At 41.3% G+C, this 27,589-nt stretch overlaps 1 protein-coding gene across 1 annotated transcript; it reads right to left on the bottom strand.

Annotated features, from left to right (window-relative positions):
* Positions 1–4,546: 4,546 nt before the first annotated feature.
* Positions 4,547–8,976, bottom strand: LOC137124362 (neuronal pentraxin-1-like). The gene is made up of 5 exons (XM_067499247.1): positions 8,448–8,976; positions 7,901–8,108; positions 7,070–7,311; positions 6,555–6,734; positions 4,547–6,184 (listed from the first exon to the last, which is right to left on the bottom strand). Exons 1-5 carry the CDS (start codon positions 8,865–8,867, stop codon positions 5,963–5,965), a joined length of 1,272 nt encoding a protein of 423 aa, XP_067355348.1. The 5' UTR covers positions 8,868–8,976; the 3' UTR covers positions 4,547–5,962.
* Positions 8,977–27,589: the final 18,613 nt, after the last annotated feature.

Raw genomic sequence — 27,589 nt, forward strand, 5'->3', positions numbered from 1 at the left:
GACCCTGGAGCAAAGATTTCCTCCTCACCTCCTCGTTGAATCATCTATCTCATAAAAACAGCTTCATATAGTTTATCTACACATGGTTTTTGTTCCTGGGCCTCATCTGCCCTGATCTACACATTCAGTATGATGATGATGATGACAGCCCTCAGTCTGAACACACAGACGCACACACTTATGCCCATGACACCTGTTTTAAACCGATCACTCACCTAACTACTGCTCAGCTCACCTGGATCTCCAGATCTCCACTTTATGAACCTCCATAGTCCTCCTCCCTTCCTTTCTGTGGCTTAGTAAAGCATCTAGTCTTTAATGCTTCACTCTGCATCCTGCCTCAGACTGCTTCCTCCTGCAGCTTTACTTTTGGAATAACATACACGGATTGAGCACAGCGCTTTTTCTTTTTCCTCCTCCTTTGTACTTCTGTTTACACTAGTTGGGTGCAGGCATTTGCATCTTTATTTTGCAATGGCATTTTTTCCATCAACGTAACATTCATTGTACATTTAACTAGTGCAAATGTTCCTCTACCACAAATGAATTCCATTTAATTTTTAAGTAATTTGTCACAGGAGATGGGAACTTTTTGCACTGATTTCATTTTCATAATTTTACTATAAGTTTTTTTTATACACTCAGGACCATTTTTGTTGCTTCTAATGATAAAAGAATATTGGTATTAGCTGAATGTGCAATAATATTACTGTTGTGTGTATTAATATTGTGTTGGGTTTAAGGTTTAATTTGCATCCCTTTACACTGAAGTGCCATTTTCCAAAATATCCCATCTTCTTAAATATTTGACTTAACAGAAGTTGTTTATTAACCTATAGATGTTTGTCTTCCCTTTACCAAAGTGCATTGGTTGCTTTAACATAACGACCCACAGGTCTGTGGGGTCAGACTTGAATCTGTGGTGTGAAAGTCCTGCACATTGTGTTCCCGTGTACCCCAACTATCTCTGTGTGACTCACTTTCAGGTCATAATTGCAATTACTGATTAGTAAAAAACAAAAACAAATAACGTTACATTGGTTAAAAAAATATAGTGCATTATATCCTCTACAAATACTTTTGCATAAAAACATCATTTTTAGGAGACAGGATTGACCCTTGGCCGGTGTTACTCTGTCTACAGTGAAGTGTGGTGGGATTAGTATCAGCTACCTCAGCAAATTAAAGTTTATACAAGGGAAATATGACACCACTTACTATAACAGTGTACTTTACTTATCTGTCTGCAGTGTTTGTCTGCATGGAAACAGAATATAAAACAATAAAGTTGAACAGTGAAATCCATTAACAGAACAACGTGGCTTTCTGCATATCGATACTGCTCTGCATTACTTATAATGTAACGCTAATGTCGTTAACTAGCAGCTACGTCGGCTTGTCATCTCCACCTGCAGAGTGAATGTCTGTCCTATAGCTTCTCATACTGTCACACATGTGACACAAAGTTATTTTAGAGGTCTTTTTTTTTCCACAATGTCTTCTCATGCTGGGTCAAGAACTGTCGCCTGTGAAACCCAGTGAGACATGTGGTGTTCAGGAGCCACAGACGTAATAACACCACGGTGTGTTTCAAAATGGCTGGCTAAAAATGGAGCGGGTCCTTTTTGTATGGATCTTGACAAGTCCTCGTTTAATGAAGAGTTTTTGTCCCACGGTGAGTCCTGACCAGTGGAGCAGCCTCCTGATGTGGCCTACATCCACCTTGATCGCTGCCTGCACAGGAAGCCTCATTATCCTCCCTGCATCCTTCCTGGAAGCGTCTGCTGATCAGTAAATGCCACAAGTTCAACTCCCTGCTGTCTCGGAGAGCTCTTTACCATGGGAGGAGAGCAGAGAGGGGGAGTGCGGAGGCAGACGAGCATTTCACTCTCTCTTCCTCCGTCTCTTCTGAGAAGAAAACTTGATGTTGGCACCATACTTTCAGGCATCTGTTGCAAAATCAAATCCCTTTGACCTTTTTAAGTCTTGGAACTCAACATCTAGTGCAGAAGTAAACCGACTGTCACTGGTCCACATGCTTCATCATTGTGAAGAAAAACACACTCCGCAGCAGCAGACATTCTTCTTAATTTCATTTGTTGAGCACGACACCCCAAAAACTCTCATTACGTGGTACTGCTTTGTCACACCGATGTTAACACGAGGCATTGCAGCAGTTCTGAACTGAACCATTATTCCTGTCTTGCCTCTGCCACAGGGAGCAGCCTATGAATTAATAAGATGTCAGCAGACAGATGTCACGTCTTTATCCACTCAATCTCTCCAAAAGAAAAAGAAAAACAACCTCCGTGGTGGATACGGTAACGTAGCGCCGTGAATCTTGTCTGTCTCGGGTGGCTTGACTCAGAGGCCTTAATCTTTAAAAATGCTCACTTTTTCTGTTTTGTTATGACAGATATACATCTGGAGTCAGAGAATACTGGTCATTTTGGCCTTTGTTTAATATCTGTGGCCTGATTGACCTCCATGAGTTAACAATGTTACTCATTTGGTGTGTGAGTGTGTTTGTGGGTGTGTGCTTTCCCAAAGATTGTATATGACTGATATGTCAGAGCCGCGATCATTTTTAGCTCAAACATTTACATGTAAGTGAATTTACTACTGATAGTTGACATGAATCCAGCATCAGTAAGTGTGTCTCTCCACTTTCTTCCTGAGAATATGTCAGAAGATTGACAATACAAGATGGGTTAGGGTTAAGATTTATTTTATTGTCATTTCACAGAAATAATTTGCTTCCAGTGCATTAAAGGAGAAGGACAATAATAAAGGAGGGATCACATTTGACATAAGAAAACCAAACCGATTAGCAGCAAAGTGCACGAGCGTCACCAACACTGTGTATACATGGCCGGTTTTGCTGCGATCTCGGCTCTTCTCCATGAAACACAGTAAGCATAACTTTATGTAAGTGCTGTAAATTTTTAAGCAGAAACTTACCTACAGCATCAGCGTCATCCAGCCTCATGGCCTCTTACTAGGGAAATGTCATTGTACTCAACTTACCTTCAGTGCCAGAAAGTAAGTGTAACCCCCAACCATTTCATCATGAGGTGGCTTGATCTTTGTGAATTTGAAGCAGTAAAAAAGCAGCTGGAGTGTCGGTTCAATCTGAAACACTAAACTGAAAGCAGCTAAAATGTGTTTAACGGGAGATTCAAATGTCTGAATTGTACAGACTTTTGAAATATTTTGAACCATTGGAAAATATGTTGAAATGTCAGTTGCTCTATATACAACAGGAGTAACTGAAAGTAACCTCAACTGTGAACGTGGTGAGTGGACATTTTAAAACATCTGCTGCCATGTAAGTAGGGACGGCAGATGAACTGTCTGTTGAAGTGATCAAATCTGTGTCGTGAAGTGTAGATGCTAAAAGTAGCTAACGTGCGACAAGGTGTAAAGTGTTAAAGTGGAGAAAGAGGTGAAGGCCATTGCTTCAGGTTTCATCATGAGAGATGATAAAAGCAGTTGAACTGTTATTCAAAGAGCCTGAGGTTTAAGTAACCGATGCGTTGGTCCAACTGAAAACAATGAGAGCAGTTGAATAGTTTATAGAGAAACTGAACCGTAAGACACTGTAGTATAAAATGATATTATTAGAGTTTCACAGTGCATCTTATCATAAATCGCAGGAAACCTAATCCACACCAATCAGTACTGTGATGCCTTCACACATCATCTAAAAGTCCAAGGTACAAGCACTTAACTATGCATCTCAATGATAAATGGATTATTGGCCACAACAGGAATAAAAGTGTGGTGTCACTACCTTCTCAAAGCCTCTAAATAATTTGATGCTGCATTGTCAGGATTCTTGTAATTATGATCATAGCAGATTCCTTTTAATTGCCTTCATATAACTGATTTAACATAAGCTGCAGCTTATGAGAACTTTTTGCTCTGTGAATATTCCTGTTATCTTCAATCACAAACTTGGTATTATCAATCACACACACAGACACACACTATATAAAAATACTATATATATTTATATATATATAGTATTCTATTTAAAGTGTATGATGATACGTAGACAACAAAAGCAGTTACAGCTGAGCTAACGGTTTTCCTGCTTTGTGTAAGCGTCTACTGAATTTCAGGCACTGAAAGGGTTTGAAATGTCTGTCGAAACTTAAGGTTTTATGGAAGCAGGTTAAGTTTTCCGTTCAGAAATTCGAAAGAATGCCCACTTCAATTTGGACTTTACGCAAATTCTGTAAGGACCTACTGTACAACTTCCTCTTTCCTAGCAGAAATTTAATACAAGTTCATCTAAAGAGAGAAAAATGTGACTATGGACTGAACTTTTTTTGAAATGTCTCACAACAAAACATCTCAACGGCGTCTTACAGAGAGGAGAATAAATGTATAAAAGAAGTATTCTGATGTACTGTATTGCTTTCAGCACGTGATACTGAAGTAAACAGTGTCTATTTTAAATCAAGACCTTTCAGCACTGACATGTGAAAGAACCGGTCATCAGATTAATTGTAAAAAATCAAGCTTAGAGAGCTGTGTGGGATTTATTTTTTTTTTAGGCTGCTACTGAAAGGTTGATATGACAAGGAGAATTTCTCCTCCGTGAGCCTGGCAGCACCTCACAGCTGCAACAAGAAAGCAGCGAGTGGGCCATGTTCTGCAGGGGCTCAACACGGGCACCTCACTGTCATCCCTTCGCTGAAGCTCTCGCTTTATGACCTTTGCTGTCTCTGGTCATTTCCCTCCCTCTCCTCACTGTCTGACATGGTGGAAATGTTTAAAAAAACTCGCTCTGTTTCGCCTTTTCCCTCACACACACACACCTTTTGACGCACACAACCAAAGCCTGGAATTCACTGTGACATTAAGTATCACAATTTTATTACAAAAATTAAATTCTTCATCTCTCAGTTTTGCCATGCTCGGAGCATATAACAATACAGTAAAAAACCCAGACCCAGAGAAGATAGTAAAGCAGATTTCAACAATGCTTTCACAGCACTCTGTCATTCATGCTGTTACTATACAGATACTGTAACATTCCTAATACAGAGTAGTACAAACACCTGCCAAAACACATCATGTCAGATAACAAACTGTAATTAAATTACATTTACCAGAGGAACAAGAAACTCAACCCAGCTTAGGAAAAAAAAAAAAAAAAACAGAACCCAATCAACATTGAATTTACAACTGAAAACATCGTGAATGTGCTGAATATTTGCACCAGCCCAAGGCACCCAGGCTTCGTAGCGATGATGGCAAGTTAACGACATTCTTACAGGAACACTTGAAGCGAACAACAATTACAAATTGACTTGTACCACGGTCTGACTTTGCAGTGTCCTTCAGCGTAGCGTTCTCTTCGTCATTCACAGTGCAAGTTCCAGAGGGGCGGGGATGGGATGGAGGATGGGGTGGGGTGGGGTGGGGCGGGGGTTCACAGGGGAGCTGTACCGCGTCAGACATCACTTCACGGCGCCAAACACTGACACGAATTGGACGGACAGCGTAATCTCCCACTCTCCGGGAGAGGGGGGGGGGGGGGGAGAGAAGCGGTTATGTAATTCCTCACTTGGACTGTGAATCGTCCAAACATAAGGCGCAGATTGCCAGTTGCCGGTCCAAGACGAAATCAGGCAAAACAAAAAGCTTAGGTGTGCTTTGAACTGAACATCCAAGAAGAAGAAGAAAAAAAAGAAAAGAAAAAAGAAAAAAAAAAAAGGAGCAACGAATACCAATGCTTTCTCACTGAGGTTTCCCCAGGATGCATTCGATTTGATTTTTTTTTTCCTCAAGATGAAAACTGTTGTTTTGCACATAAATAGCTAAGAATGTTCGAAATCCCAGATTTAAGCTTACTGATAACTCAAATGGTCTCTAGCCAACGTCAAATGAAGACGAGAACGACAAAAAGCTCGGAAACACAGAGGCCTTTTCTTCAATGGGGAAGTGCAGTTCAGTTGAGCGAACGGCAAGGTTCGAAGGTCCATTTGGTTGCTCCGCCGAATATTTCGACGTTGCTCTCCGTCCAGGAGAAGACGTTGCCAGCCGGTGCTTTGCTGTTGCAAGTTGCCAAGTTGTAGATCTCGGCAATAGAAAGCTTCCTATTCCAGATGTTTAAGTTTGCTAGCTCACCGACGAAAGCTTGTGTCGCATCAAAGCCTCCTCCCAGTGTGTCCTGCGGAACAAAACAGACACGTGGGAGACATCAGAGGGGACATTAACACTGGATGAGGTCTCATGTCAGGTCATGTGATCACAGATTGGTTTACATGCTGCGCGATGTACCACATCATGTATCAAATGATGTATCAAATCTTTTTTTTTTTTTTTCCCTTTCAGTATTTGGACCAAATTGATAGAGCACTGCTGTTTTATTTTTTATTTTTGGCCTTTAATGGGATAATAACTCACTAATTAGATTGGAAAACCTTTAATCTTAGTCCAAATTTAATAAGTGTTTCGGGAATATCGGAATATTTCTGAGGCTAATGAGGGGATTTAAGTGCAGCAGTTACAAAGCTCGGATTTAAAAAATGTGCACCCACCTGCTCTTGTCCCAGGACCAGCACTCCCTCTGGTTTGATGGGGTGGTACGGGGCCAGATTTTCCCCATTGCCCCTCATTACTCCATCCTGGAAGGCTTCCCACATCCCGTCACGGGTGGTCCACGTGATGCAGAGGTGATGCCATTTCCCGTCGTTGATGAGGAAAGGCAGCTTTGCAACCTGCAGCGGAGACACAAGTCACATCTTTGTCACTCCCGTTTTGAAAAGGCTCCGTTTCTGCACCTTCTCTTCTTCCTGCTGAATCACTTCCCCTCTCACATCTCTTCCTGTATAATAAGGCCTTCTGTCGCTCACCTTAGCACTTATTATTATTCGGTTTCCAATTCCGGCACAGACACACTGTCAAGTGACTCAACCCAACACGAAGTATGAACTTTTTGCCACGTCAAGTTGGTGCACGTGCCAGCGTGACGTGTACAAACACACACAGGCTACGTTGATGCGCTGCAGTGGTAAGAAAAGCAGGAAGTCAACGAAACTCATGGTGTCATTACCTTGTCATTGATGAGAATCTCCATGGGGTTGTTCCCCCACTCGATCAGGACCAGCTCGTTGGCCTGACCCGGGACAGCGTAGGAGAAGGGTGTCCCCACTCCTGGCGAGGCGTTGGACTTGATCCACAGACACACACTGAACGAGTACATTTCAGGGAGGCTCCTCTTGGCTTTGGCGTACATGTAGTTGGTTCTCAGGGGGAACGTGAGCTGGAACTTGTCTGCTGGCCTGGTGTCTTTGCCTGCAAATTCAATCAGAGTCAGTTTCATTTCGATTTTTCAGGATTTGACATAAATTTAGGAACAATGTAGGGCAAACAATGTAAACCTTCACAAACCCTACATTTTCATACATGGACTTGTAATAAAGAAAATAATATTTTAATGATTTTGCTTCCCCAACCATTTTCTCTCTGTTACTTCTCTCTCTCACACACACCACACGCACGCGCATTTGCACGTCAATGTGTCAATAAGAGGAGGCGCACACCGCAAAGTTCCCCCCCCCCCCCCCCCCCCAAAAAAAAAAAATGTTTTACCCTCTACACACTGACTTGCAAGTTGGTGCGTTGTGTTTTCGCTGTGTGAAAAACAGAAACTCAGCAAAGCAAAATGGCTCACAGGTCTTGAGATATGCAAAGCAATGCAGCTCTTTTCTCCTGGCTCACACTGTCCGTGCGCAATGTGCTGGTTGCGGCATTGTAAGCGCTTCCACATGCGTGATGTGACAGTGAGGGTGGTAAATACTGCCCCCCCCCCCTTCCCCTTCTAATCACATCTAACCGTGGTGGGAACCCCTGTGATCCCGCGCGCTCTGAAATCCAAACGCACCTTTCTCCAGGTCTGTGAGCCGGTGGTGCAGAGAGGTGAGCGTCGACTCCACGTTGTTCCGCTGCTCACTGTCATTCCTGGCGCCCGGTTTGGTCTCCTCCAACGTGTTGACCCGGGACAGAACCTGCTTCTCCATGTCATCTATCTTGTTTTGCAGCAGGTCCTTCAGGCTGTTCGCTTGCGCGCTGTTGTTCCCTCGGCTGTACTGCTGCATCGGGCAGAGGGAAACAAACACTGGGTTAGAGGAGGACAGGAAAGGGGCTAAACTCCCTGACACACGTCCCCTCACCTCCATCAGTCCTAAACGCGTTACCTACTACCATTTGTGTATATGCTCGTTATTCAAAAGACAGCGTTCCTGCATTTAATCTACTTTCCACGGTGCTTCTGTCTGACAGTTAAAAAGATTCACTAAACCACATGTGGCTCCACGCAGACTCCACGAAGCCAGAAAGATGCTGCACTGCTTAACAGCTCTAATCCTCTTTCTAATGAACAACCAGAGCAGCCGATTTGATTTACTTTTTGCTCTGCTCCGCTTGCCTACCTCTAGATTCTCCAGTCTCTGTTTGAGCGTCTGTAAAGTCTGACCCAACTGGGCCAGAGTGTCCGTGGTGCCCCGGGACACATCCCCCATCGTATTCTTCGACCCCGGTCGCCTCCCACTGGGTCCCGCTCCCGTCGGGAAGCTCTGACTCTCGCAGCGGCTCAACTTGGACGTTAGTTCCCTGATCGTCTCCTTTTGGTTCATAATGGTCTCTTTTTGCTGCAACACGGTCTCCCGCAGCTGCATGACCGTGGTCTTCAGGTCCTCCGCCGGCCCGCTGTTCTGCATGGTAGCTGTGCACAAGTCCATATCCTTGGGCACCGACGTGCAAATAAACTGCGTCTGTCCGAAGTCTTGCGCGGAGCTCTCCATAACAACCAGGAGGGAAAGTAGAAAAAGTTTCCACGAGGACCCGTCCATGGTGCTGCCTGTGTGGCGCTTCTTGCAGGAGTGTGTGTTACTGAGTGAGTGTGTGTTGTCTCTGGGACTTCAGCACCACGGAGCTGTCCACTGAGACTGTGAGCTCCGGCCGCTGTGTGCACTTTATATAGCGGACATAAAGCAGCATCAGGGAGAGGAGGCAACGGGTTCTGCTGTACCTACAGAGTCCAGCCCCTTATTTAAGGTCGTACTCACAGTTTCTACCGTGACTATACTGAGCGTCTGGTAAAAGAACAGTGAGGGACCGAAAAATAACAATATCTGTTAAAAGTTAAAGGAAAGCACAGCAAATATTAGCAATAAATAGTATTTCATAAGGTGAAATTCTACCTCTAACCGGGTGCTAAAATGTATCTATTGTTCAATTTATTATTGTTCATTTAAGTTAATATTTTTTGCACTAGAAAATTGTGGATATAAATATTAGAATATTGTTGATTTGCACAAAAATAGTCTCTTTTCCACAAACATTGCGTGGTGTTTATAAAAACCAATGAATAATAATAAGGTCGCTGCGTAAAACTTTGCCATCAAACAGTCAACAAAAATGCGTTTCCCTCTAAAGTGGGGAAATAATAAATAATCCTATTGTGAAAGGAGAAATGACAATTTTCGTTTTACAGCATTAAAATGAAAGAGTTGGAGTCAATACATCATATCAGGGGTGAATTAAACACACTCAGGGCTTTTGCCACTCATCACTCTGTGGTGTAGGAGAAGTGATTCATGGGAACTAACCTGATTTAAGTGCAGGTTAGGAGGTAAATTTTCAGACTGACCACACCTCTACACAGCAAAGGCTACAAAGATTAAATTTCAACTGGATACAGCAGCAAGTGGACTAAACTATATTACAGTATGTGACAAACTGGACTCACATGCAGCGGGGTAGGGTCCATGTGGACAGGGACCATGTGGACAGGTACCATGGTCCACCTTAAATGAAAGGTGCCTCCCATCCTTCAAAGGAGTCGCTCCACGGTCGGAGTTCCCGGCGCCCCCCCCCCCCTCCCCTTTCTTCCAATGTTAATAAGGCTTACACCGTTTGCATTTCATTTCTGTGGTTGCAGTGTTTTTCTCTCTCTCTAAATCCATTGCTTGATGGTGTCAAATTAAGGAAGATGTTTTCGAAATGTGTGCAATCATTTGTGTTTTGTCCTTTGCATTTGTCACGTCCTCTTAAGTTTGTGCTGCATCCAGCTCCCACGACCATCATCATCTTTCACTGTACACAGACAAGACCTTCATATCTGACTGCAACTTGCCTCTTTGTCCAAAGAAAAAGAGTTGATCTTCCTGTTAAATCTAAGACACGTTTGCCTTTCACACTAGCGAGTGCGGCAGAGAGGAGAAACACAGATTGTTAATAGTCAAAGCAGAATTACACACACAGTTTGGCAGAGATGCTTTGGGCTCCTCTGATGAACCGGTGGTCATGTGAAATCCTACCACTACAAGATGGAGGCGCTAAAAGCAAAGTAAAATGTTTCCAAATAATTAAACAGACGGTTACATAACTACCCCAGGGCCCCTACATTAATAAATAAGACCCACAGCCAGGGGAGAGCTTCAACACTCTGACACAGATCATGTTGGGAGAACAAATCAGTGATGGTGATGACTTGGAAAGAAACACAGCTGTGTGGAAACAGCCTGAGCTAAACTGACGTCATCTGAACTCCAGCTAGACTTTTAGCATTGCAGTGGAGGATACGACTGACACAAAAACCTGTCGTGCAGCTTGCTCTTAAGAAAAGTACGTTAGAATAAGAAGAATAAAATCAACCTGTTTGTGTTTTCTCCATATTGACTTTAAAATGTCACTTTTTCTTGTCAGGTACATGATAGTTTTAATTCGTCTACAGCCTGCAAAATATCTTAGAAATAAGGTGAGAATGTTAAATCATAGGCCTGGAAATGTTAACAAGAGGGGGACTAAGGCACACAATCAAAGAAGGGGGGCCCATTTGAAAAAAATAGGTAAAATAAATCAATAATTTAACCGTGAAAGTGTAAGAAATGCCTATATGCAACTTTATGTATTCTTATATGAAACAATATGTATGAATAACTAGAAGCTTTAATCCTATAGTCATAAATAAATAGTAGGAAACAGTTGGGTGGAGACAGACCCACAGCCAGGGGAGGTCTGTGTAACTGTTCTCTGCCTGGTTGTAGCTGCTCCAAAATTGTAGTTTCTCAACAAATGCGATCAAATTTTAAAATATTGAATTTGATATTGGCCATGTTTTATTTATTACTATATCTTAAGATAGTTATTTATTTCAGCTTCACATTTAATTCCCATTCATCATAAGCCAAGCTCATACAGACTCCTGAATTTGGCAGGTGGGCCCCGCACCAAATCCCCCCTAACCTCGCCCCTGACGCGTGTAAGGTGTGACCAGGTAGGAGAGACAAAGGTTACAAGCCAATAGATTCAAACAGGTGAGTAAAAAGTAGCAGACAGTGAGATTCCCCTCAGTGGTGTTTGGACTTTGAGATTCAATCTCAGTCCCACAGCTATCATCCAGTCTTATCTATTTTCACCTCTGCCAGGAACAGTAGGGTCTATTTGCAGTCAACAGCCACTGCACCACTTGTCCCAGAATGAAGTGTTCATATAAAAATCACAGGTTTTCCTGACAACTGAAGAGTTACTGCCTGCTCAGAAACAAATGACTTCTCCCTCCCCGTCGCATCAGTCTGGCAGGGCGCTGCGTAAAACTGTGCCATCAAACAGGAAACAAATGTGCTGTCCAGACTCTTTCACCAAGCATTTCATTTTCTTCCTTTGCATTTCAATGCTGGACTCGCGCGTGGAGTCGGCAGCAGCCGCTGGCTAAGACGGGATGAGAATTGACCCGGCAGTCCGCTTTAATTTGTTTAATTATCGATCCAGCGCTTGTAATCAGCAAAGTGCCAAGCTGAAGGCGAAAAATGTGTACAGCAAATGGTTAATGGCACCATCTGAGACACGTGTGGAAAGGTTCCGATGTGCAGAATGTTATGTTAATGCTTAAACTGGGCTGGGCTTCCTACAGAGAGACAGTCCACCTGGGAAACACTCAGGGTCCAGTATGAGGCGAGCAGCACGCCACGTATTTATTTAATATTAATATCTCCTATCCCACTCATAAAAAAGTGCTGCATCACCATATGTTCAGTCGTGTCTTTGCTCATTCTCACCACGTGGCTTCTATTGAGAAAAACTGCTTTAAATGTCAATCAGGTTTTATTGAGTCGCCCAAATCTGTTTCTAATGTGTTGCTTCTGGAACACATCTGGGACTATAGCTACTGTATTTTGCAACAGCATCTTTCTTGTTTTTGTATGTTCCTGTTCCAGGGTCAAGCTGATCTGCTCCTTCTTCCACTCCGGTGTTCAGAGAGTCCAGATCACAAGGTCAGATGTGTGCTTGCATCAGCCAGCAGGCCGAGCTGGACTCTAGGGGCTAGCGCAGAACAGGGCTGAAATCCATAATGATCAGTCTCTCAGGCTCACTGAATAATGCAACGCTTTTTAATAGAACCTACTCTCTAATGGCAGAGATAGATAAGAACCATTTCACCCACTGGCAGCAAACTGCCTGCTTATTTATCCCACAGCAGAGAGAGAAGAAGCAGAGGGAGGTTGGAATATGTCACAGATAGAAAAATATTGTAGTCCATTTCAAAAATCCTTCTTTTCTTAGATCAGAATCCCTTTTTATTCTCTTGCTACACTTTTAATTGTCAACTTTCTGTCTTTGTTTATTCTGTCCATATTCCAAAAAGTTATCTTTCCTTTCCTTCTGGCTGCTGAGAATTAGGATGTGCTGCCAGGTAACTGAAGGCTTGGCGCAGCAGCTCCACTCTCTCGCCCTCTCTCTCTCTCTCTCTCTCTCCCTCTCCACTGCACTGATGTCTCCATTTCAGGAAAGTCCGATGAAGAGGGAGTCAGGACGAGCTTGTCCAATGGGACGCCTGCGATATGGAGCAGCCTGCTGCCATGCGTGTGTTCCCACTGTGGATGGTGTGAAAAACAGTGGACGAATGAAAAAGAGCAGGAAAAAAAAATGCACATCGTCTTCCAGCTTCATGATCAGTAGCTTAAATTCTTGCACAAACACACACACACAAGCCGACAGTGTAAATCTATAGGTGCGTTATTTGTCTCTACGTGTCCATGTGTTGATATGTTTCACAGGACTGAATGATTTGACTTGACCTCCAGCTTCGTTACCAATTTATTTCACTTTTCAGACTGGAGCTTCGTTTTATTGATGTCCAGCCACACCACAGCATCATCCAGTAACTTATTCCACTCTCATTAAAACCCAAAGTGACATAAACAAACACGGGTGGCATTATGCATTCCACTAGGCGCTAAGCTAACCTCATCATAATTCTCCAAAGCCTGCACATTAACGCTCCTGCTACAACAGAGCCGTTCATCAAGCTGCTTGTGCTTGGCCTTGTTGGACTCCCTCCAGAAGCAGTATTTCCTACATTAGGTCTTAGTTTGCAGCCAAAATGTGTAGACAAGAGGAAGTGGGTTCAGTTTTTAATATCAGACTTTTTCAGCAGGCCTGTGGGAAAGAAATGCAAAAACACGGAGGTGATCAAGTAGCTGGAAATTCCTGCACTGTAAAATGTTACAAAGGGAAAAGGAGTCAGGTTATGATGTAGTTTTAAACACCATCTACTCCAAAGACAGGTCTGATCACTCACTATGCTTCAAATGAAGTTGTCCACCACCAGTCCATCAGTATTAACCCTGCTGGAGCTGATCCCAGCTGTCACTGGGCGAAATGGGCGAGAGACGGGATTCACCATAGACAGGTCGCCTGCCTATCACAGGTCCACATATAGAAACGAACAACTATTTATACTTAGGCAATTCCAAGTTACCTTTTCACCTAAGTGCATGTCTTTGGACTGTGGGAGGAAACTCATGCATTCAAACTGTGAGGCAGCAGTAATAACCACTCCACCAGCATAGTGCCCCTCACTTTTTATAACTAGCATTTTAAAAGAAAAGTAGATGAATATGCTTTATTTTATCATTAAACATTCCAGGGGTACAACAGAACTGTGTTAGATGATCAGCTGGAGGGTTAGTCCTGAGCCGCTGCTCTGCCACTAGAGGGACCAACCTGCCCTGGTCCCTAACACACGTTTTTCAGTGGTGGAGGAAACCAGAGCTCCTAGAGTGAAGCCTGCGCAAGAACATGCAAACTCCACACAGAAAGGCCCTGCTGGTCCAGGAATCAAACCTGGGACCTTTTTGCTGTGAGGCAAGAGTGCCACTATGCTGCCCTCACCAACCATTCACCTAAAAAGTCTAACCAAACTCATGGAAAAAGTCAAAACGCAACAAAATGGGTTATTTCTCTATATCATGTAGAAATAGTGACTATGGTTTAATAGCAAAACTATACAGTGGCCCCTAAAATGTTGAAAACCTTGTAGAATTCCCTCTTTCTGTATAAATGTGACATGAAGTTAATCTGAATTATAACTAATTTTATGTTAAGCACCTAATGAACACGTCTGCTTGGAAAAAGTTACAAAAGTCAGTGGAAAGGCAGTGCAGTGTATTTTGTGAAAATCTCAACTTATACGTGTCACTTTTTCTTAAATCAGACAGATTCTGAGACGCATAACAGCATCAGCATCTTGGCAGAAAGAAACATTAAGGCTTCTAAAATTTGATACAGTGCTATAATGAAGCAACAGTTTCCAGCGAGCCCCCTGGTCTTAAAGACAAACTGGAGCACTTAGCATTTAGCGACCGAGCGAGGCTGTTTCACCACGAGAGCAGGTGTGTTTTAGGACTCAATAACGCAGGGAAAATGAAACCCTGTAAAGCAAGAAGGGTCTGGAGTGGATGTGAGTAATAGGGAGAGCGAGCTCTCTGCACATCCCCTCTCAATTACAAGTGACCAATGTGTCTCCTTGTAAAATACACCTTTCTCTGCCACGGGCCTCCTTTGTGATGGGTTATTTCTCCCGAAAGGAGATTAAATTTGGACCGAAGGTGAAGTGAATCTAGTTTACAGAGATGCTCACTGGGCAGTGAAAAGAAATGTTTTACCTGATCTCATGGGTGGATTATGGGGAAATGGGGCCCTGGGCACAAACAGGGGAAGGGCCCCCCTCCATCCTTTTGTTGGAGCGTCATTTTGTTTTTATTCATTCGACAGGATTGTTTGGATGTTCACATTTTGCGCTTGTTTTGGTTTTTTTGTATCTTTTAAATAAGTTCAAATAAGACAGCATGGTGGTGGTGTGGTTAGTGCTGCCAATCACAGCTAGAAGGTGGAGTTTGCATGTCCTTCACATTCTTGCGTGGGTTTCCTCCAGGTACCCTAGTTTCCTTCCACAGCCCAAAAACATGCATGTTGGGTAACTGGTGACTCCAAATTGACCATAGTTGTGAATGTTGAATGTTGAGGGTGAATTATTGTCTGTGTATGTCTCTCCGTGTTGGCCCTGGGACAGATGGGACACCTGTCCAGATCAGAGATCTCAGTGTTGTACTACAGTTTATTAACATACAAAAATGAATAATGAATAATGCACAGGGCATTTGATGAGTGATATTTTCAGTTGTATGGTCGTTTGAGCTCTCAAACCCACCACTCAACAACCAGAAGGTTGTTTCATTCTCAGCACTAATACAATCAGATCACACCTTAAGGAGCTGTGCATTAATCCCTTTAAGCCACTGTGTGCAAAGCTACTTAAACCTTCTCATACGTTACGCTTGTGTTCACAGTTTCCTGGCTAAACGTGTGTATTTTGTTGTAAGTCCCACATGTGTGAGCATTTGAGAGCTCGAGTGATGACTGGGTATAATCTGAGTTGGTGTAAGACATTGGCTTCATCATCTGCCTTTGTTGTTATGCACAAGGCCACTTCACACTCTCCCGGTTTGTTTTCATGAAGCACAGTCACAGTACAGTGCAGCTGACTGTGGACGCTTTGTTACTCATGTCTCATCAATCTTTACTCTTGTCAAGATTACTCCACCGCACTTTCATTTCACTCAGTATCTAACTATAAAGATCAAAGAACAAACTATTTTTAGGCTAAATGAAAAATCACTTGGCAAAAAATGTGTTTGCTATTGGTTTAAGATGAGGACGGACCCTTTTATGTATTTTGCTATATTATACAGAGATGATTTATACGAGACCAGGAAAATATTAAACTCTTATCTGTCTGATTGTTATCTACAATATCAAAATATATCTACACGTGATAATAAATTCAGATTTTGCTGTTGGACAGAAGTAATCAGCCATTAGAATGTATTTAAGTTATTTGAATGACCTTAGCCCTACATTGAAATAGTTTTACAAACCAACATGTCATTTGTTTTAATTGTGCCCAAAGAAGATTTGCCCTATGAACCATGGAGTCTTGCTGCTCTAAGTGACTGGACAATAATTCTGACTGTAATTCCGTCACAGATTTACATTATACTGTATGCAGCTGTACGTAGTTCTTCCTGGAGCCTCAAACAACGATGCGTGATAACACTTCCTCATCCAATACCAAGTACAAATGCTGTACACACAAATAAAAGGAGGGAAATTATATTAAAATGTCTCATTACTCCCATTACTTATTTATTTTACTATTTAACTATTACAATAGTTAATATAATGCATTTGCTGGTTTTTAAAAGTGCAGTCAACTCTTTCTGTTGATCTTTTCTCTTCTCTCTTCACTTTTCACTCACCCCAACCGGTCAAGGCAGATGGTCGTCCACCCTGAGCCTGGTTCTGCTGGAGGTTTCTTCCGTTAAAGGGAGTTTTTCCTCTCCTATGTTGCCTATGGCTTGCTCCAGGGGGGAATTGTTGGTTTCTCTCTATACATCTTTATAATCTTGACTTTATTCTGTAAAGTGCCTGAGACGACCGTTGTTGTGAATTGGCGCTATATAAATAAAGTTGAGTTGAGTTGAGTTGAACTCCTGTTGTTTGATCATTAAAACCCTAGTGAAGTCTTAACAGACATGAATCAATTTACCACAGTCAATGATCCGTAACTACACACTCTCTCTGTACCTACATAATGCTGCCACTGCCAGACTTATCTACAGATCCCTGACAATTACAGTGCCACTAATTACTGAGTATTGAATCTATATTAATATGAAAAATGATCCTACAACAGGAAATGTTGGGATTAGAAGTATTGATGTTTCAGAATCGATCCACACATCGCTACCACAAACAAGCGATTTAAAATAGCACGGATGCCACAGTGAAAATGTGTGATGATCATTAGCACAGTGACTTAAAACTCAATGAAGAACTATCATTTTCAACTAAAAGGGAAAAAAATAGAAAGTTCCCACTGTGCTGAAGTCATCTTGGTAAGGAGATGGGTTAAACTGGCATGTGCACTGTGCATTGTGATTCGAGGTCATTGCCACAACATTCACTTGTTGCAACCATCTGTATTTTAACTGTAGCCTAACCTACATCATACTGACCCTTATATTTGCAAATGTCCAAGTCACTGCGCTAGCTGCTGGTCAGTATTTCCTGTATTAGGAATTAGGTGTTAGAGACGCCATAATGCGCTTTTTGTATTTTGTAATGGTGTCGTGAACAGCATTTAATATTTATTTTGAACATTTTATTGTTACCTAAAGTTTTATTTGGTATACAAAGTTATGTCCATTTTTAATTGTAGGATCTGTACATTCTGATCTTTTTTTTCTCCAATCGTTTTTTCTCTGGTAATTGCAACGTATTTGCTGCCACCCTTTTTGTGGTTTATTTCTAAACTTGAACACAGAGACTCGTGTTCTTGTGGGATTCACATGTTTGTCTGCCACTTTTGCCCACACTCTTCAAGTCTCTGTCTTCAAGTGTGATCTGTTCAGTCTTTAAGGGTCTTAGCTAGTGTTCAGGTGTGTCCCAAGCGTTCAGCTTCACCACTGGCTTTTTATCCAGCAGTGTCCGCTCAGTGTGTCTTATCAGCCCGTGTGCAGAAGACAATGGCAAAACTCTGATCTTATCACATAACTGAATTAAGCATCATCAGTATGTTATTAGCCCATAATTATGGTGCTGGAATGTAGATGAACTTCAACCTTCCAGAGGTTTGATAATGAGGCGACATCTGGCAGTCATAGTTAAGTGTGACATACCCAAGAGTGAGTATTGGAAACATAAAGACAGAGAAAATGCAATTACCAGCAAAAGTCTACAGAATTCAAAAAACAAACCTTTTTGACCAAACTATTAATAGAATTGTGAGGCGTGGTTATAATTTTCTCTGACTAATTCAAAAAACAAATATTTCACTAACAACCGGAGAGAAAATATTTCACGCACTGTAAATCTGGTATAGCATTGTGCAGGTCTTAAATGGTACTGAGAAGGTAACATTTCCATATCAGTTATATGTGGTTATTTCACATAAAATGCTTGTGTCAAACAAAACTACAAAAGTCATATTCTATGGTTGCTATAATTTAAGGAAAACAGATTCACAAATTCACCTAAGTCCAGGGATTTGGCTCATCTAGACTCCACACTTGAGATTCCCAGGTTGGTCGATCTTTTTTTCAGGTGTGTTTTAATGAGCTTCAGTTCTTCATCTGTCCCCCATGACAGTCCCTGAAAATACTTTAAATCAAGCCTGGGCTGGTCCTTCAGCTCAAGATTTGGAGATGTCCTAAACAAGAAAAATACATAAGTCATGACAAACTTTTTGTACTCAATGTATCTATATAATATGTATGCAAATCTAGGAATGCGAGTCACATACCTGGTGGTGGCATTGACCACATTGACCAGTGCATCTCAGTGAAGACACATGAGTTACAATAATCATGGTGACAATAATCAAGTTTGATCAAACTTTTTTGGCTTTATAAATTCCATATTGTCTGTTGAAAGCAATTTCAAAAGTACTGTCACTAAATATATGTGACAGGTTGTGGGATCTAACTATACGTTCACTTCCTTGGGGGCCCGCTGGTTGTTCTGTTTCGCCTGGGTCTGTCTGTCTGTCGTTTCTGAGCCTCACGGCCAAGCTGCATGCTGAATGGCAGCGTTTGGTGTTTTACTCACTGACACCAAACTTCTTCTGTTACTGTTCTTTAACATGAAACATTTTCAAGTGGTCAAACAGAATTTTAATCATGAAGCAACCGCGGCAACCAAATATGATCTAATAATAATAACAAATAATAAATATTTGTTAAGTTTTTTAACACTTAACTGCAATTATACTTTCTTGACTGACTCTTAATCCACAGTTAATTAACTCTCCAACACGTCTTCAACTCCAGACAAAACACTGAAGTAAAATGAAATCCTGAACCAAGAAGTACGCTCAACCGGATGTGCGCGCTGTTTAAGTGTCCTCTGGGGAAGAACATTAGTTCCATCCTGGAAACAACGGTGGGGCTCGAAAATGGTATTGCGTGTGGTGGCAAATGGGGTGGCCAGAAATTTGTCTATGGTGGCCGCGGGGCCCCCTGGCCACCCCCCCTCGCCCCCCCCCCCCACTGTACCAGGGGGAGCAGAAGCTAATACAAACTGCTTTAGAGAGAGGTTTAGAAAATGTGCTGCATTAAGGCCCATTCTTAAAAAAAAGAAAAGCCGATTTTTGGAATTGTAAATTGTACAAAACTATTTCAGTAGAGCCCAAATAAACTGCAACCCTGAAATTAAACGTAATGTGGCCTATTTAAAACCAAATGCACAGCTGTAATGATTGTAACGCATAAGCTTATGCCTGCTTTTCTTATGTTCACACATTCAGCAAAGCCTCAGTCACGGCCTGGTGTTGAACAGTCAACACATATGAGTGTATGTCATTTTTGGATGCAACCTGGTGGTCCCACCCAATCATAATCATAAGTGTTCAAGCAGACAGTTTGGGCTCCATATGTCACCACGATGCCATTATATAGAAAAGAACTTTAATTACTGTTTTTCATCAAAAAACATTCTTTCATAACTGTTCCTCCAGTTTTAGGCACTCAAGGTAATTTCCATCCATTCTCTTCAGATGATTCAGCACCGCTTGGCCTTTCATGAAACAAAAAAACATTTCAGTCAGCTTAAGTGGTCTGTACTGGTTCCCTCTCAGACCCAGGCCCTCCACAGCACCCACACCTCTCAGTTTGTTTGTGAAGGTGAACAGTAGCTGCTGTTCCGTGTTAATGGTAAGTGCACCTCACACTTGTAGTGTGGCTTGTTCAGTTAATGAGTGTGAAGACGTGGCTCAAGTCATCTCCAAGGAACAAAGCCTGAGTGCTGACCTCATCCTCTGAAGTGTGTGTGTGTGTGTGCACGTCAAAAAGTCCTTTTTGACGTCTGTGATGAGAGCAAAGCCTCAAGTGTCACAAATCCTTCTGGTTTCTGCCTTGTAATTTAAAAGTGACATCATTCAAAATGCAAGATCAAGGTCAATCAGCTCTCATCTCCTTCCTCCTCCTCCTCCTCCTCCTCCTTCTCCTCCTCCACTGTTGATCTCTAGCTCTCCTTCACATGAGTGTGTCATCAATTTTTGTGTTCAGTACAGAAGGTGGGCACTTCTATGCGCAGGTGAAGGCAGAGTTGGGTTTGTTTCATTCTTTGCTGTCAAAAGCAACATAAAAAAATTTATCTCTCAGCGAGAATCATGCAGAATTAGTTGCCTTGGATCAAAGACACACAACAACAACAAAACAAAAAAAATCATTCAACGGGCTGGAGGTGATCAAGCTTCAAATGAACTCATTGATTAGGGGTAAATGGCGACGCGAGAATGTGTCCTTCATAGTCCTCGTAATGTTTGGAATGAATGGCGACTTGTGTTTATGTGCAGCTTATGATCTTAACAGGAGAAGCTGCCACAAATTAGCCCAGTTTCACGTTTATTATTATTATTATTTATGGGGTTTTGTAGGTGCAAACTGCTCAGAGTGGCGATGCTGACCATGGTCCAGCATGAGACAACTGGTATTAATGTTGTGGTTTGTGTCTGTAAGAAACTAATTTCATATTTAATTTAGGAGAAAAAACGTTAATAAAAACATAGTTTTAGTTGCAAAGTTTAGCAGAGTTTTATTTTGAAATATGCACCACATGACCACAATTTAACTAATATAATAAAGCTGACCCTCTGCCAATCATTTGTTTGACTCTTTAGGAGAACCTGTTTCAGCCGCAGCCTCCATGGTAAAACTCAGTCCCAAAAAGCCTGCTCCAGGACCTGCACCCCCCCCATGCAGTCTCTCACATAGCCAGCAGCATCTGACATAAAGGTGTGTTCTGTGGTAGTCTTCTTCTTGCTACGGTAAACTGTATTGTTTTAAAAAAACATTTACAGTGATCATGCTTTTGTATTTCAACTACACTGTAAATAACAAATTCATGTTGTATAAGGCTTTGTAATGCACAAGACATGGTCTTAGCTGTATTTTAATAAATATAAACCATAACATTTAAATCATGGTCAAACTAGATACTAAAAGTAAGGAGTGAATTTTTTTAATAAGTATCTGAATTGTTTATTTTTTTAAAAGTTCAATTCAGTAAATTAAAAAACCTCTGGCCTCTTGGGGGCAAAGTAGTGAATGAAATGTTTGCATATTGTGTCCACGTTGGTTTAACTTAAGAGTCATTTCTTAATTCAACATGAAAAACTTACAGCTGCAGCTGTTGGAGCTGTTTTATACCAAAATTAATAAAACTAATAAATACATTTTAAAAAACGGAGGCTGTTTCCAGTGTCAGAAAACATTGAATTCAACACTAACCTTTATAGGAGAAACAATTCACTAGTAACTAAAAATGCACAGAAATCATTTCCATCCTGTTGCAAAATTACAGTTTCAAAGTTCCAAACTATAAATCAAATGAGCCTACGAAGATCTTAACAATGCATTGTGGTAATTTTACCAATATGCCAGGTTATGGTGGATTGTTTTTTTTAACAACTTAATTGAATGAATTGAATGAAGTCAAAAATGTCTTCATTTATATATCATGATTTTAAGTTCAATGACATCAACTCTTGCTTTTATGTTCTGACAATAATAACTAGAAACTTTATGTTGAATTAGCTGAAAATATATTAATTATTAAAGTCAAAGATTTATGGTAAGTTATTTAAAAAACAATATGTGATTATAAAAAACTCCTGAATGAGAAATTACCCTGTATAGCATCCAGCACTCAGACTCAGATTCTGTTCTACATCCTGTGCAGATTCAACCACAGACCTGCAGCCTCAGTTCAAACCTGTTACAAACAATTTTTTGCCACTTAGCTGCAGCGCCAGTGTCTGTCTGCAGCCACTGGCAGCCCATAAAATAAATAATCTAAACATCAGCCTCCAGTGAATATCACATTAAAGCTCACACTGCAGCAATCATTGTCTTACACATTTCCATTGAGGACTTGATGGATTTACAAATGATATTCTCAGTCAGCTTTGAGTGTGAGTTATGAAGGCTGCAGCTATCACTGGAGCTGCTCGGAGACTAAAAAGTGATTATCATTACACAACAGAGGACAAAGCATTAATCACTGCGGCAGTGGTTTTATCGACTTCCTGTAAGCCTGACTTGAAAACAGCAATTGGCTGCGCAATTAAGATGGACAGAGAATCTGACATTTACTGTGGACAAAAACGCTTAGGGTAACATTTTGTCTTACTTTACATAAGCAGATTTGGACCATAATATCATGCTCTGAAATACAAAATATTTAATTCTTGATTTACGACAGCCGTGAGTGACAGTAAGTCGCTGAGAGAGAACGTTCCTGGTGTTTCTCTATGAGAGCACAAGTGATACGCACCATTACAGCTCTTGTGTCTGCAGTTTCTTTCCTGAGACGAGCCACTGTTCCATCTGCATCCCATTGGAGGGACACATGATAGCGTGGCTTCCTCTCTTGAAACACAGGCTTCCATCCGTCCATTCACTGGTTTTCTTTTCTCTCTCTCCTATTTGCAATCAATACTCGGGAACAGGATTTCTTGCCTTTTCCTGCCTCCGTCTTATTTGTCTCTGGCTTCCAGGGTTCATCCCCTGTGCTTTTGTCACCCTGTTTCCTACATGATGGAAAGGCAGATGAGGAGAAAAAAAGGAGACAAATTTTCTCTTTCTTCTCTCCTTCTTTAGCTATCATCCACTCCAGGGTCCCAACCTCTATCACACCTAGGAGATTGGATTGGTTTCCCCCCTATGGAAGAAGCTGGAACCAGGAGGTGCAGGAAGAAAGTCAGTGGAATATACCTATGATTTTCTTACACCACCAGATTGCTCCTGCGCCGTTAGTGCAAACCAAGAGGCCGTAGTAATGATTGCTGCACTGGCAAATACAACGAGAGGGATATTTTCATGCTCCATCCATCTGGTGTAGCATTTTCATGTTTTCCTGATGAGCTGACAGCCCAAAGAAAGCTGTTAATCATCTCGGTGCAGCACTGTCCTTTGTGTCTGAGACAGACTGTGTTGTGCTTGATTCAAGTAATCAAAGCCTTTGAGCAAATCTTTTCGTTGACCAAGAACAAACAGACAAACATGTTGATTGTACTCTCCCAATTAAAGTGCTCTCAGTAATGTCACGACCGGCTGCCTGAGCGAGTGCAGGCGGGTGTTAGACTGGACTCGGGGACAGATGGAGCAGCTTTTCCTTTATGTGACTCTTCTTTCAAAAACAAACCTTTAGCTCCTGCTGTTTGAGAAATGAGTGTGAAGCCTGACAACAAAGGGTGTTGGGGAGACCTGTAATCACATGTAAATACACTCTGCTCACTTGACTCATGCAGGTGCTGTGAAAACCAAAGCTGTTAGCAGGAAACGTCACCAGACCATTGGACAAAAACCAATAAAAAGGTGAAAGTGTATTATTAAAAAATAGGACGAATTTTTTTTTTTTTTTATAATTGAATGTGATGGTTTGCAGTGGTGGATGAGTGAATGACTTTTAATGTTTTGGTTTCCTTTCCTTTCCTGTTCATGTTTAAAAACTACAGGCCTTTAAAACCAAAATGTATTACAAAGGCAACACATCTTGTCTTTTAGATACTTAAATACGTTTTAAAAGGGCAATCAATTATTATACAAGCACTTGTCTTCACACTTTTTTTTTCAAAAACAATTGGGAAAATGTGTTTAACATAAATAAAAATAGAATGCAATGATTTGCAAATCTCATCAACCCATATCTTATTCACAATAGAACATAAACAACATATCAGATGTTGAAACAGACATTTTACCATGTCATGGAAAATATTGGCTCATTTTGAATTTGATAGCAGCAACGCATCTCAAAAACTATTATGTAGCTTTTAACAACTGTCTGTAAATGTCTGGGAAGTGAGGAGACCAGTTGCTGCAGTTTTAGGAGAGGAATCTTGTCCCATTCTTGTCTGATGCAGGATTCTATAGCTGCACAAAAGTTTGTCAGATTTTTTGTTTTATGATGCTCCATATGTTTTCTATTGGTAAAAAGTCTGGACTGCAGACAGCAAGTTCAGCACCCGGACTCCTCTCCTGTGAAGCCGTGTTGTTGTGATGGATGCAGTATGTGGTTTAGCATTGTCTTGCTGAAATATGAAAGCTCTTCCCTGAAAGAGACGTTGTCTGGATGGGAGCATATGTTGCTCTAAAACCTCTAAATACATTTCAGCATTGATGGTGCCTTTCCAGATGATTCCAGAAGCTGGCCATTCCATAAGCACTAATGCATCCCCATACCATCAGATATGCAGGCTTTCGAACTGTCCTCTGATAACCAGCTGGATGGTCCGTCTCCTCTTTAGTCTGAAGGACACTGTTTCGATGGTTTCGTAAAAGAATTTCAAATATTGATTCATCTGACCACAGAACAGTTTTCCTTTTTGCCTCAGATCATTTTAAATGAGCTTTGGCCCTGGATTGTGTTCACATATGGCTTCTTCTTTGCATGATTCAGATCTTACTTACATTTGTTGATTGCAGAGTGAACTAGGCTCACAGACAGCAATTTTGGGAAGTGTTCCTGAGTCCATGCAGTGATGTCCAGTAGAGAATCATGCCCGTTTTTAACGCAGTGTCACCTGAGCGTCCGACAATCATGTGCATCCAGTTTTGACCTTCAGCAATTTTACTTTGTTTTTCCTGATATTGTTATGTATTGGTTTTTGGTGCAGGTCATCACAGATTGGTGAACCTCTGATTTGCAAATGATTGCATTCTGTATTTGTTTACGTTTTACACATCGTCCCTATTTTTTTTGAATTGATATTTTAAGTCTTTGAGCGCAGGTTTAAAAATCAGTAAGTTAACTTAAGTTTCCTACATGAATCCAAGTTGTATAACAAGTAACAAAGTGAACAGTGTATAATCTAAGTATATAAAATGTCACAATTCCTTACATTTGAGCCCACATACCCTCATGATAAAACATCTTATTTTAGTTGCAACTGCGTCACCATTCTGAGGACACAGCTCTGACTTAAACACAGCACAATCTACTTTTAAAACACTCCCACATACTGTTGGGGATTTTGGAATAACTGCTCCCCTGCTGGCTTTTGTTGGATGCAGCCATCGGATGAACTGGCTCAGAATTCAACACATCACAAGTGAGACATCATGCTCCATACACCTGGGTCAGACATACTGCTATTCCATGAGTGGTGACAAAATAAAAGTGTGGAACATATTCTGCAAAAAGTAAGATTAGAGCACTTTTGAATAGAATTGTGTGTATTGTTTTCTCTGTACTCCATGGTTCTAGAAACATTACATTTTTAGTTTTCATATAATGAATGTTGCCTAGTGGTCACTATGAATATATGAGTCACCCCAGTCCTTAGACAGCTCAGTGGAGAAAATCCACAGCAATATATTTTTTGCAGAGGTTAATGCAACAGTTAATGTGCAATAATAGTTTTGATTTCCTGTTTAACAGGATGGTCAGCTTCGTAATAGAACAGGTTAACAGCTTTCTGCATCTTACTGGGAGGTTGGTTTGTGTGTTATCACAATGCAGATTGATGAGGAGGGGATTCAGGCACCTCAGACAGAGAAGAGTTTGAGTGACAGATACCCCAGCGCACTAAGCCAGGTGACATGTGCCATGAAATTGTCAGTATTGCGAACATGTCAGTTAAACCCATGTTGAGCTTTTTTCCTCAGGTGATGTGTGCTGTTGATTGTTGGTGGGTTGCAACGTTTTTTGTTGTGTTAAGGTTTCTAGTTGTTGATACTAGTGGTTTAGTGCATTGAATGATAAGATGGTTATGTTGAAACAAGCCACGATGAGGAAGAAGAGCCTCTGGGCTCTTTTCGTGATGTGGCTGGTTTTCCACCAGGTCGTCAGCAGAATCCTGTTGTGCTAATAATGTTTGACCGTGGACACAGTCAGATTTTGACCTTGTTTCCTTTGGTTCTAGTTTGGGTGGTACATGTACCACTATATTGAAATATCTTGCCATTTAATCTGAAATGTGCCTCCATATGACATCACCTGGAGGAACTTTTAGTTCAGATTTTGTCCATCTTGTTGCTGTTATTGGTATCAGGATTAGATTTTTTAACGTGGACCCAAGAGGAACAAGGCGAGAGGGGTTCGGTGAACAGAATGAACTTTATTTCGCATTTTAAACAAGACAGGGAAAAACTACTAACCAAAACTCGCTCCTATAAACAGAGGACAAATGAACAATCATAACCTTTTAAAAAACACAAACCTAAACATAAAACCCGGGGTGCTGATACAAATGAACTACAACAATGATCTAAGCGAATAACATAACAATGGAAAAGTAGACATGCATGAAAACTTCAACTAAACCAAAGTACACTAGAAAATAATAAAATAATCCTCACCCGACAAACTCCACACACAGGAAAAGTCCACAAGAATTTTGAGTTGGGGAAACCAGGAAACCAGGAAACCGCAGGTTGCATGGATGCAGTCCATGAACAAAGACAAGGATCCAACACTGAACCAAGGGCAGAGCTGGGTTTAAAAATGGCAGGGGAACAGGTGAAAGCAATTGAGAGCGGTGATGATTGGTGAAGCTGGAGACCAAACTGGGGACAGGAAGTGGAGAAAAGGAGGAACAAAATAAAAGTCCGAGGCAGGAAGTGAACAAGAGCGTCGTATCATGACAATTGGAGGTTATAATCATGGTCAACCTCATCATCTGACACTATCTGAACTCCTAATAATTAAAAACACTTCCGGGTGATGTCATCTGGAGGAGTTTTTCAGCTAGAAGCAGAGAAATATTTTATTACCAGGAAGTCAGAGGGGAGTTTAAAAGCTTTAACGTCCGTTTACACCCTGAAGCAAGTTAAAAATTGGTGAAGTTCCGCTTTAAGATGTTTCTACAGTCTACATTTTTTCCAAAGCTATGGATCACTCAGTTTTTCATAATTGTTTTCAAACTATTGTTTTGCTAAATTATAAGGCAGCACAGCTGTTATTCTACAAAAGCACTTTGAATTGGCTAATGTTGTCAGTGAATTGAATTTCTATGACACCACCACTTACTCTGGCAATGTCAGGAATAAATGAAGGTCAAATGATCAGCTTTGTGTCTCTGACAGAACACGAGGCAGTTTTAGACGGCTGATGCCGATCAAAGCCAGTTGATTTTTGTTGACTCGTTGACCTCTTTGTTGTCATTTTGAATCCCTGTAGTTATTCTGAATCGCTTTGCTGTTGCTTTACATCTCCTTTCAGTCAT

The sequence above is a fragment of the Channa argus genome, chromosome 3, assembly GCF_033026475.1.
Source record: "Channa argus isolate prfri chromosome 3, Channa argus male v1.0, whole genome shotgun sequence".
Classification (NCBI taxonomy): Eukaryota; Metazoa; Chordata; class Actinopteri; order Anabantiformes; family Channidae; genus Channa; species Channa argus.